The sequence below is a fragment of the Acinonyx jubatus genome, chromosome B4, assembly GCF_027475565.1.
Source record: "Acinonyx jubatus isolate Ajub_Pintada_27869175 chromosome B4, VMU_Ajub_asm_v1.0, whole genome shotgun sequence".
NCBI classification, from domain to species: Eukaryota; Metazoa; Chordata; class Mammalia; order Carnivora; family Felidae; genus Acinonyx; species Acinonyx jubatus.
The window spans coordinates 122513923-122526601 of NC_069387.1; the positions used below are offsets into that span (position 1 = coordinate 122513923).

Below are 12679 nucleotides of genomic sequence, written 5' to 3' on the forward strand. Positions count from 1 at the left end.
CCGACTGAGCCAGCCAGGTGCCCCTGAAATATAAGATCCTTACAACAGATTTACTACCTCCACTTTCTGTGCCATTCTTGTCATATGTATTTTATTTCTACATTTGTTATAAACCCTATAATATTTTTTAAAAATCTAAACAATGATCTTTTAGAGCTATTAAAGGTGAAAAAAATATGTTTTACATTTATTGTCATATTTTACAAAACGGCTTTTCTGGTTAACAACATCATTTCTAGGAGGGAGACTAAATTCTGCCAGTGCATCTTCTACTCTATCTTGGCTAAATATGAATGTCTTCTGTTTCTTTTTTTTTTTTTAATATTTTTAATGTTTATTTATTCTTGAGAGAGAGAGAGAGAGACAGAGTGTGAGCTGGGGAAGAGACAGAGAAAGGGAGACACAGAATTCAAAGCAAGCTCCAGGCTCTGAGCTGCCAGCACAGAGCCCGACGCTGGGCTCGGACTCACAAGCAGTGAGATCACGACCTGAGTCAAAGTCTGATGCTTAACGGACTGAGCCACCCAGGCGGCCCTGAATTTCTTTATTTCCAAGTTATTGTTACAAAGAGCTCCATTAGTTTTATACAGCATTGTACCTATGGGCTGCTTCTGATCTCAGTCAACAATTCACAACAGAGATTTGAAGACATTTCTAAGGGCTAGAATACGGTTTTACAGGGGTGAACCATCAATCAATGAAACAATTCACAATTATTCATTTGTTCAACTTCTCTCCGTTCATTCACTAAACATGGATTAATCATTAACTGTGTGCCTGACTCCAAGTGAGGCACTGGAAATATAAAGAAAGAAAGGTGCTGTCCTTCCCTGAATGATCTCCAGAGTAGATTTTAAATAGAGAGTGAAGTCAGCTTTTAAACTACATCAATCAGTGTTTTCAGTGCCTGCTGTCATTTCTCCCATAATTTTTTGTGCCCTACATTTTAGAATTTGGTTGTAATATAATGTTAAGTTGTTATTATGATAACAATAAGGGGGAGTTGCTCAACGAACAGTTTCAGCTTTGCAAGATGAAAAATTCTAGAGATCTTGTGCATAAACATGTAAATACAGGTAACACTTCTGAACTGTCCACTTAAAAATGGTTAAGATGCTAAATTTTATGTTGCGTATGTTTTTTTTTTTAACCACAATATAAAAATAAAAGAACGAGGAGAAGGACAGCCCCATGGTGCGCTGTTGTCCGGATCGTTTGACTAAAATCAACTTTTGCCAGCTGTTTCATCCAGTGATGGGACCTCAGAAGCCCCGACCTTCCTTTTCCCACCACAGAAGTGGCCTCAGGGATCCGCCAGGGGTCGCCCTGGCCGCCGGCTGCCATAACCCCGCCCACTTCCTAGTTTCGTCCAATCGCGGCCTTGGCCCCGCCCCCTGCCCGAGCTTCTTTCCTGCATCCGGGTCTGGGTGGGCTGGCTCTCAAATCTAGCGACGGCCATGGAGGTACGCGAGGAGTCCCAGTCTGGAGCTTCTCCCTCTTCACCCCGGGACTGCTCGGGGATCTCGGTGTCTAAGGAGCTGCTGACGGCGGGAAGCGGCGGCCGCGCAGGTGACGGGCGGGTGGCGTTGGCATGCAGTGCTCACGTGCGGCGGGGGGCGTGTGAGCCGGGGGGACAGGCTGACGGCCCCCTGCCCGAGCCCGGCACCCCCGAAGGGACGCCCAGGGGTGGCCACAGGGCTTCTGCGTGACCGCCACGGCGCGCCTGGGGTTCGGAGGCCTCGGGGCGGCCACGCGGCCATGGGCCCAGCGAGGGTCTTAGGTTCTGCGGAGTAGTGGGCCCCCACCCTGCGGAGTGGCGCAGCAGGACACGTCCCCTAAGGGGGAGGGCTTGAGGAGGGCCTTAGGTCGGCTGTCCCGGGTCCCAGCAGCTGGCTGGTGGCGGGAGCAGGAGACTATTACGGATTAACCCCCGCACCCCCACCCCTCTGTGTTCTCAGAACCACCGCTTAGTGCCTTGCCTCTGTCTCGTAGAGGGACACTTGGTTCCAGGAAAGCTACATAGGATTGCAGGCACCGTAGTGGAGTTTAAAAGCATGGATTCGAATCCCAACTCCACGCGTGATTAGCTGTGGAACTATAGGAAAGTTTACGTTCTGAACGCCCCAGTTTTCACATTTGGGAAATGGAGGTATTCTCAGTGAATATTAGCTTGAAGACATTCGGTGAGAACCCAGAGCATCCCAAAGTTATGATAAGAGCCAACGTTTATGTAGTGCTTACTGTGACCCAGGAATTAATTAACTTATTGAATCCTCACAAAAGCCTTGTGCAGAGGTTCTGTTACCTCTATTTTATAAACGTGAGAAACTGAGTCACCGTGTATCATACAGATAAGTAACTTGCTGGAGATCTCGTGGCTGGAAAGTGGCAAAATTAGGATTTGAATGCAGTCAGTCTAGCTCCAGACTGATGGGATTCTTTATGCTAATCCCATTGTTAGACCTAAAGTAGTAATCAAAGAATATTTGTTAAGCTCTGCTTTGGGGGTGAACAGGAGTTTTGTACTTAAGTGAAGAGGTTTTCCAGTTGCTGGAAACAGGGGGATCAAAGCGTTGAGTTTTGAAAAACTCAGGCCCTGTCCTCTGAACTCTGATGGGCTGAAGAGTTGTTTGATTTGGCAAGTAGTAGTGAGGGGGCCGAAAAGGTGTATGGGGGTGGTGGGGGGACAACAAAAGGTTTTCAAAGGGCTCATTTGTCTAGGTTGGATATTTTTTTTTTAATTTTCTTTTAATGTTTATTTACTTTTGAGAGAGAGAGAAAGAGACAGTGCGTGAGTTGGGGAGGGCCAGAGAGAGGGAGACAGAATCCGAAGGAGGCTCCAGGCTGTGAGCTGTCAGCACAGAGCCCAACTCAGGGCTCAAATGCACGAACCGTGAGGTCATGACCTGAGCTGAAGTCAGATGTTTAACCGATTGAACCACTCAGGCGCCCCTAGGTTGGACATGTTTAATGAAGGTCCAGTAACAAGGCAGGTGTGCTTTATAAATAAAGGAATGCTCCAAGATGTTAAATAATTTGCCCAGTATAACCACTTCTGGCTCCACTTAACTATTATTGTGTCTGTACTGCTTCCTCTGTCCCTTTGTTGCAGAAACGCATTTGTCACTGATGGAGTTCTGATCCGCACAGGTGCAGGTTAGTTTGCACTTAATGCTTAGCATCGGTGACACATACAGATGTATGAGACAGGCCTAAGGAAGGGCAGCTGGGTATTTGTAAAGAGGTAAAATGTTGAAATGGAACTTGGAGGGCCTCTTTTTCTAAAAATGTCTTGGAGAATGTGGAATGTTCAAGACTTGAGAGTGGTCGTGACAAGTTCGCTGATGGGCTCTATTTCCTTATGCTCTAGTAAATTCAGTTTTGGTGTGCTTTCAGGTATATGGGACAGGTTACTCATCAACCCCAAGCCTAATTGCAGAAAAACTTCCACTCTTCAAACAGTTCGGATAGAGAGGAGTCCCTGTAAGTATCTTTCCCTCTCTTTCTTTTACCCCTTTCTCTCTCCAAAACTCTCTGTGATGTTAAATTTTGCCCATGTAAGCAGTAGAGGTCCACAGGGAACCCCAGCTATTGGACCCAAGCTCTTTGTCGTCGCCCTGGGACTGCCCAGGGGGTTTGGTGTCTAAATGAGTTGCTCACGGTGTATTCATTCCATCTGTAGACTTCCATTTGAGTCTTTTTTATGTTTCTCATTTCTTTCCTTGTGATTAATTGTGGGGCTTTGTATGTATATGGCCTGATTTCATCCTCTAGCAGCCCTATTTTACAGTTAAAGGCCATTTCTTTTTTCCCCTTTCTAAAAAACAATTTTTTAAATGTTTATTTTTGAGAGACAGAGAGAGAGAGAGCATGAGCGGGAGAGGAGTAGAGAGAGAGAGAGGGAGACACAGAATCCAAAGCAGGCTCCAGGCTCTGAGCTGTCAGCATAGAGCCTGACGTGGGGCTCGAACCCACAAGCTGTGAGATCATGACCTGAGCTGAAGGCGGACACTCAACCGGCTGAGCCAGCCAGGCACTTCAATTCAAGGCCATTTCTTGACCTTTACCACCTTTTTCTTTTCATCTTCTGTACTCCAGATGTTTCAGTCATGTATCGTGTAGCTGTATCAGTGACTTAACAGGTTTTGAGAACTCATTATATGCACAGTTATGTGCTGGGCTTCTTTTGAAAGCTAACGACATTAGACACACCTTGCTTATTGATTCCCCTGTACTTAGGATAATACAGTTATTACCCCTGTTTTACAGATGAGTAAATTGAGGTTTTGTTTATTTATTTATTTTGAGAGAGAATGCTCGCGTGCATGCGTGGGGAAGGGGCAAAGAGAGAGAGAGGGACAGAATATCCTAAGCAGGCTCCACGCTGTCCGAACAGAGGCTGACTCGGGGCTCCATCCCATGAACTGTGAGATCATGACCTGAAATGAAGTCAAGAGTTGAACATTTAACCAGTTGAGCCACCCAGGCACTCCTAAATTGAGGTATTGAATGGTTAAATTTAAATTTTTTAGGACACTTGTGGCTGCAGATGACCAAACTCCAACTCCTGATTGCCTTAAGCCAAAAAATAAGTTATGGTGACCAATTTTATTGTGGGACAGGGAGCAGTGACTTCAGGTACCTCTGCACCCAGGTGCTCGCTGTCATCCGGGGTCTCCTGCTCTAACTCTTAGCTCTGCTTCCCTAGGTGTTGGCTAACTCTAGAACAGGCCCTTCCTCACCATGTGGCAAGTTGCCCTGTTCATCAGCAGCTCAACCACTCATTTACTGACTCAGAAAGAAGGGCTCTCTTTCTCCACAGTTCAGGCTGAAGTCCCAGGGTGATCTCTTATGGGCCTGGCTAGGCCACAGTGTCACCGTCTATGGTATTGCACCAAAGCATGGTGACCAGTGTTGTGGAACATCTAGGCATGTATAGGGAAAGGCACAAGAGTGGCAAGGAATGACAGAGCTTAAAAGGAAGGTCAGGATTATGTTATCAGAAACAAGGGGAGCATGTTGGGCATCTTAGTTAAGATGCCCAAGGTAGTTCAGGTAGAAGGCGGAACTGGGACGCTGTGAATAACCTCGTCAGCCTGAATGCAAAGCCTCAGAGCCTGGCTCGTTTAACTGTTAAGTCATACTTTCTCCTTATTCAGTGACTATTGGTTGAATGCCAGCGTTCTAGAAATGTGCAGTTCTGGGGATATATGAAAACACTAATAAGCATTGAGAAATATTCACTAACTTGTGTAGTCCTACTGCTTTAAGGATTCAGAAAAAGGTTAGACGTTTTTAAAATGGAAGAAATTTGAGTTTTTTTTTAAATTATAACTATTGTCGCTGTGATTACTTTAAAAATAAATTTTTTTTTTAACATTTTATTTTTGAGAGACAGAGTGAGACAGAGCATGAGCAGGGGAGGGGCAGAGAGAGGGGGGAATCCCAGAATCCAATGAAGGCTCCAGGCTCCGAGCTGTCACTACAGAGCCTGATGCGGGGCTCGAACCCACAGACCGGGAGATCATAACCTGAGCTGAAGTCGGACGCCCAACAGAGCCAGCTGAGCCACCCAGGTGCCCCTGATTACTTTTCAAGTCAGAAGTGTTTTATAGGAAATTCTGGATTTTAAAATTTGAAGTGTGGCCAAAGACTAACATAAATATTGATACACTCTATTTTCTCTCCTTAGTATTGGACCAAGTACAGACCTTTCTCCCACAGATGGCTCAGGCAAATGAAAAGCTAAGAAAAGAAATGGCAACCGCACCCCCTGGGCATTTCAATATTGAAGATATTGATGGGAGTCTTGGAAAAGTTATACAAATGGTAGCTATGCTTTGTTTTCATTTCATCAAGTATGAAATTTACCGGTATGCCCCATCATCTACAAAAGAGAGGACTTTTCCATTTTAACTCCAAGTGTTATTTTCCTTCTTGCAAAGTCAGCTCATGCTTCCAGCACTGCATGGGAACTCAGTCATTTTACGATTAGGGATCTTACAGACCAGTAAGCTTCCCTGGGTGGAGCTTAGAAATTTAGTAATAGAGAATCATAGGAGGGCTTTTAAGGTCAAATACTACATTTGTTATCTTGAAGCGTTAATTTACTAAGTGTCCTAAGTGGATTTTTTTTCCCATCCAAGGCCTGAAAGAAGTAATCATAGCCTGATTGATAGAAAATGCAAAAATGAATGTGTTTAATGCAATTACTGATTACCTAAGCCACATGCAAAATCCTCTCCATTTAGATTCACATCTTATTTCTGCCCCGGAGTTCCCTTTATAACACTTGTGTCTGGACAGAGCCAACACCGTTGTTGATGATAATATCCCATTCGGCAGCAGCTCTGCTCAGTGCTGCTTCCAGAATATTTCCCAGAGCCAGCCACTCTGTGTGACGTCTGCTGCTGCCACCCTCGGTCCACGGAATCGTGGTCTCCACCCTGGACTATTGCAGTGACTTCTCAACAGGCTCCCCTGCTTCTGCCCTTTCTTCCCTAGAATCTGTTCTTCACACTGTCTGTGGCTCACTTTCCCATCACGTTTCTGATGAATTCAGAGTCCTTCCAGGGCCCGTGTGAGCGGCCTCCAGCTCTCCATCTGACTTCCCTCCCTCCTGGCCCCCTCTTGCCTGCGCTCCCATTCACGCTCCTTGCTCCAGGCCTGTTCTCTCTGTGTGGAAGGCTCTTGCCCACATTTCTGCAGCTTAACTCCCTCTACCTCTCATCAGTTGTCCCCTCAACAAGAGGCTTTTCCCGATGGCCCACGAGTACCTTATCGTATCCTACTTTACTTTTGTTCATTTTCACTGCTCCACACTGTGCTTTACATGTAGGTGTTCGTTGTCTTTCTTTCCTAACTAGACCAGAGGTCAGCAGATATTTTGTGTAAGGGACCAGCTAGTAAATACTTCTGCTTTGTGGACCGTACTGTCTCTTTGTGACTGCTCATTTCTGCCGCTTTAGCATGAAAGCAGCTGTAGACGATTATGTCACGAATAGGCAAATTTTATCAATGTTACTCACGGACACTGAAATTTGAATATCATATAATTTTTGTGTTTTATGAAATATTATTTTTTAATTTTTTTTCCCTACCACTGGGGGAAAAAACATTCTTAGCCCATGAGCTAAACAAAAACAGTCAGTGGGCTGGGTTTGGCCAACAGGCTATAACTTACCAATCCCTGCTCAAAAACGTTAAGTTGCACAAACGCAAGGATTTTGTTGCTCTTGTGGAGTCTCTAGGACCTAGTGTGGTGCCTGGCTCATGTTAGTATTTGTTAATATTTGCATTTTTTTGTTTTGTTGGGGGTTTATGTTGTTGTTTTCTAGAGGGCACTCATGCGTGTGTGCATGAGCTGGGGAAGGTCAGAAGGAGAGAGAGAGACTCTTAAGTAGGCTCCATGCCCAGTGCAGAGCTCAAGACGGGACTCGAGCCTATGACTGTGAGGTCATGACCCGAGCTGAAATCAAGAGTGAGGCAGGCACTTAACTGACTGAGCCACCCAGGCACCTCTATTAATATTTGTTGAACGCCTATCGTTGAATGTGTTCAGGTTATATAGAATTGGGTTGTGGGAGGATTTCTTAGACTTGTAGTAAATGTAAATCATTATGGTGGACTGTGGCAACTGAAAGAAAAAAAGTGCCATATTGCACTAAAAATATTCCTTGTCCTTTGTGCTTCAGTATTTGGGCCAAAAGTTGGTTCTTCCCAGGGTTGTTATCACAACTTTAGGCAACTGCCCTGGAATAAATTTCTCACGTGGTGCTTTTGGCAGGATGTGGCCTTGTTTGAGATGAATCAGTCCGATTCAAAAGAAGAGGACGGTTCAGAAGAGAGTTCGCAAGACAGCTCAGAGGACAGCTCAGACTCTGAGGAAGATGACACCGCCTCTTCTGAAGTCACCACAGACAACTTTAAACTTCCTCATTCAGAAGACGGAAAAGGCAAGATCGAGGTTTTGGACAGCCCTGCCAGTAAAAAAAGGAAAGAGTAAAATAAATGACCTTGGGAGCAGGTGACATACGCCTGCTAATTCTGTGGAAAAAGAATGTGACTTGCTGGTTATTTTGCATTTCAGGTATCTGTGGTGCTTGTATGTGATATTAGATATTTTTTGTTTCTCAGAGAAACAGAAACTATCTTTTAAAGGCTGGAATAGTAGCATTTGGGGAATCTTCTAAGAGCAGACTGCATTTGATCTCATGCTAAAGAGATTCCCTTTAGAAAGCTTAGCTTTATGTATGGTGACAAGTGAATTTGCTGGCATTTTCTTTCTTCAGCAGACTTTGGAAATATCAAACTTATTTTAAAGTAAAAATACAAATCCTTTGTTTTTGTTTGAAATTTATTCTCTTGAATAACCCAATATAGGTTTTTTGGGATATTATAAAATCAGATTTATTTGTTACCATCACAGTGTGGGTTCAATAGGGGAGAATTTTTTTTTTTTTTAAGAGAAAGAAATTTTTTATAAAGATAAGAATTATTTATATTCAGCTGCCCCCAGGCATATCTACTTTCATTAAAAAAAAAACAAAAACAAAAACCACAAAAGTCCTTTGCAGTTTGAGCTGGGAATGTGGTGCTGTGTGGTTTCATCATTGTTGGTGACTCTGCAGCCTGAACTCAGTGCAGGTAGAATTTACTGGTTGGAAAAATTCATGATTTTTTGTTTTTCCTTTTTTTCCATAGGCAAATTTTTTTGTTTGAGCTATTAAAACTATTCTACACAGTTGCCCACAGTTTAAAACCTGTCAGATGTAGAAAATAGGGGCATCACAGAAAAAACAGGGTATGGGTCACAAAGAGCTATAAGCTATATATACAACTAGTTTTCCCCCTTTCAGAGGTCAAAATGATCCTATGCTGGCATTGCCTTTCTGCCTCATCCTTGACCTTACTCAGTTTCAGATCTCATGGGCCTGGCTTTGCTCAGGATATAGGCCTGAGAATTTAAAGGACTGGCTCCAAGTGGGCTAAGCTGATGGCATTTGTGCCCTAGAGTTTTAGGTCTCTCTTTTAACTTTTAACTATTTTTTCTTACTCCTCACATCATTGTCTTGTAAATACTCTGAAGATGATTCTCAAGGTTCTTCCTGGTATTTCCCATTGGAAATTGGAACCAGCTCTTCTGGGCTGTGTCTCACTAAATGTATGAAGAGACGAACGGATCTGGAAATGAGACTCCTCAGCTAGAAAGGTTATTGTGCTATATTCTGTAGCACCAAACACAACAGTGACGGATGACTGGTGTAAATATTTAAAGATTGTCTCCTGCCGGCTAATATATTATGCTACATCGTGGAAAGAATTGCATTTGTCTGGTTCACTACTTAGCATGGTGCATGGTACAGAATAGGCATGAATAATGTTACCAAATCAGTGGATGGATGGGGGCATATGGGAAATTACAAGCCATGGAAGGCTGCTCCTGGCAGGGGGATATGAAGGTGTAACTTCACAGGAAATACAGCTTCACAACAGAAATATGCCGAGTGATCAGTGAGAGACCAGTCAGTCTAGAAATACATGCTAGTGTGTAGAATGTGAATATTCCCTCCTGCCATGGCTGTCTCGTGTATTACAGCGAGCCTCCCTATACAGTAAGGGAAGTCAACTAAACTCAGGTCCTCTGGACATTCTCATGACATAGTAGAAAAAAGAAAACCATGAAAATTTAATTTATGGTAAAGATGGCATTTTAAGTGAGTGTAAACTGGGTGAATTATTTAGTGTACAATGTCAGAACCGGCTGTTTCAAAAAAGGTTAGATCTTAGCCTCACACTGTGTGCTAAGATAAATTATATGTGGATTAAAGATTTGAATAGAAATAAAATTATAAGGGTTCCATACTAAAATATGGGTGATTATTTAATAGTGAAATAGTTTTTATTTCTTTTTTCAGGAAGCAGGAGTCAAAACCTTTTTGTTTCTGTTTTGTTTTTTCTTAAGCAGAACGTCAAAGTCTGAAATCACAAAGGAAAAGAGCAGAAAACTCATCCACATAAATACTAAAAACCAGGAGGTAGTAAAGAAATTTTAAAGGCAAGGGGCAAATTGGGGAAAATATTTGCAATATAAGAAAGAGTGAGCATCAATCTATAAAGGGCTCTTACAAAATAGAAAAAGGACTAATACCTTAATAACAAAAAGGCCAAAGTACATAACGAATTCACAGAAAAAGAATGTTTCAAGCCACATATCAAAAAACAAAAAAACACAGAGAAACCAAGATTGTATTCTTCACTTTCCAAATCAGCAGATGGGACAATAATAGGTAATAATACTTCCTGAGCCCTTTCTGTGTCACCCACTAGCGTGTTTCATACTCCAGTCACCACCACTCGAGTATATACAAAAACGTAATTGAGTTGCACGTTTAACATCCGTGCACTTTGCCGTATGCATGTTATCCCTTAATTAAAAAGCCGTTTTGTTTGTCAGCAGTTTGCCTTTCAGTCTATTGGAAAGTAAATCACTGTTGGGCTTTGGTTGGTCCGACCTGTGCTCTGTCTGCCAGGGGCTTGTGTGAGATGTGGCAGCCATTCGGGCAGTGTTTCCATTGCTGCTAAGGCTGGTGAGATGGTGTCCCCGTGCTTGGAATACCATCCCTCTGTGACTCTGGACAGTTACAAATGTGAAAATCAGCTGTGATGGCCTTTGAGGCAGAAATTTCATTCTGAACGGATCTCCCACCTACTCTCACCGTATTTTCATTGTCCATGAAATATGGTACTTCTAAGGAATGCCTGCCTTACAAAGTAGCTCGTGTATTTAAGGTTCCCGTATCCACTACTCTGGTAGGGAAAGACCGGAGAAGTTGGGTCTGATTTTCACTTGTATTTCCCTCAGTGCCTAGCATAGGGCCTTTCACTTGTACAGTAAATGTTCATTAAACTACCCTTTTTCTCTTTCTGTAAGTAAAGTAATTCATCTGTGCTTAAGATGAATAGCATCGTGGTTCTCGATCCAGAAGAAACAAGACAGGGTAAACAGGACTGGTAGATTTTCCAAAGAGTTTAATGCTGGAATTTTTGTGGTTGGCTCCCCACTGCCCGGTCGTGGGAAACCGTTGCCCGCGACTGGTTTGGGAATGAGCACGTGACGCGGACCTGCCCAATGAGCAAAGCCGTGTTAGTAAACTTTTGGAAAAGAAAGTATTTCTCCTCCCGAAAAAGGAGGCACATAAAGAAGTGAGAGGATTGGGTATTTTACGACTGGATAGGATTCCTGAGAGTCCTGTCTGGTGTCCACAAACTCTTGAGCCTGTACATCAAGCACTGCAAAGAGAAACAAAGGACGTCACGGACTCACTGCATTAAATAACTGCAGATGGAACTATCGCTAGGTTTTGTTTTGTGACACAATTTCCTAATTGTGAAGAAAAAAAAAGACCACCACCTTAGGAGCTCATTCTGCCACACCTGGCCACCGTGGGCCCCGTAGTCATCTGCCACAAGCACAGACTCCAAAGCCATCCGGACCAGACCGCAGCCCGGCCACTTCCCTCACTTTCCCCATCTGCAACATGGGGGTGACTGTCCCCTTATGGGGTTTTGCTAAGAAATGAATGCGTTGATACACAGCACGTGTTTAGAACAGTGCTCAGAAAATGTGAGGTATTATGATGCTATAGGAATAATGCACAGTGGTGGCAAGAATGTGGGGGAAACTGTTAGGAACTTATCCTAACCAACAGATTTGTTCATAAATTTCTGCGTGAGATTTATTGCAAATTTTAAAATAGCAAAAACCAACCATGTGCAACATGTGTCTAAATGTCCACCAATGGAGAACAAATGAATTAAAGCCACTCAACATGTGAAGAAGCATGTTTATTGACACAGAAAGATGAAAAAAAAAAAGCAGGTAACAAAGTTATGTGCCGTATTATACTAATTCTGTAAAATATATTTTCATGGAAAAAGTCTGACACAGTCTCAATTATCCGTGGTTATTTCTGTGTGGGAAGTTTATGGTTGAATCTTCCCTTCCTGTTTGATGTAATTTTACATAGTTAGGTATTATTTAATCATTTTAAAAATCCGCTTGGGTATCATTTGCATTAACAGTGATGATAATCACCCCCATCCACCACGTCTCATTTAGTCTCCTAATGGTCTCCTTTAGTCCAGGTCGCCCTCGACAGCTTTCACTTCCCTGGAGGGCAGGCATAAGGGATCCAGTCTGGTTTTGCAGCCTGTTTCTAGCCACTTCCACAACAGCTCTTGCAGACGGCAACCAATGTTTGGTGTTTGCTGCCGTTCCCTACGCAGGAACTGATTCCGGCTTTGGCATGAAGAGCCATCCAGCTTGGTTAAGACCAGGAACTTCATTGCTTCGAGTACCTGTTCTACCAGTGAATAGCTGTGTGATTCGGGCAGGTTACTTAACCTCTTTCACTTGAAGGCAAATATTTACTGAGCTCCTTCCTTCTATGTATTCGGCATTGTAGATGCAGCATGGAACAAAAGAAGCACCTGTTTGTGAAGCTCACATTCTAAGGGGGAGAGATTGATGATAAATGCATGCATGCCAGGCTGTGATAAGGGCTATGAAAAGAAGGCAGGTTAAGAAGAATAGTGACAGGGCAGATGAGGTATGAGTGTGAGGACGGACACATGTGCTAGAAGATCCATCTCTAGTGAGATGGGATTGGAGGTGAGA

At 43.4% G+C, this 12679-nt stretch overlaps 1 protein-coding gene across 1 annotated transcript; it reads left to right on the top strand.

The window, feature by feature from the left end:
- The first annotated feature begins 1395 nt into the window (after window positions 1-1395).
- Window positions 1396-8555, top strand: NOPCHAP1 (NOP protein chaperone 1). Its single transcript, XM_015068822.3, has 4 exons — window positions 1396-1569; window positions 3397-3483; window positions 5693-5829; window positions 7787-8555. The coding sequence occupies exons 1-4, from the start codon at window positions 1458-1460 to the stop codon at window positions 8003-8005; spliced, it is 555 nt and encodes a 184-aa protein (XP_014924308.1). The 5' UTR covers window positions 1396-1457; the 3' UTR covers window positions 8006-8555.
- The last annotated feature ends 4124 nt before the right edge of the window (window positions 8556-12679 follow it).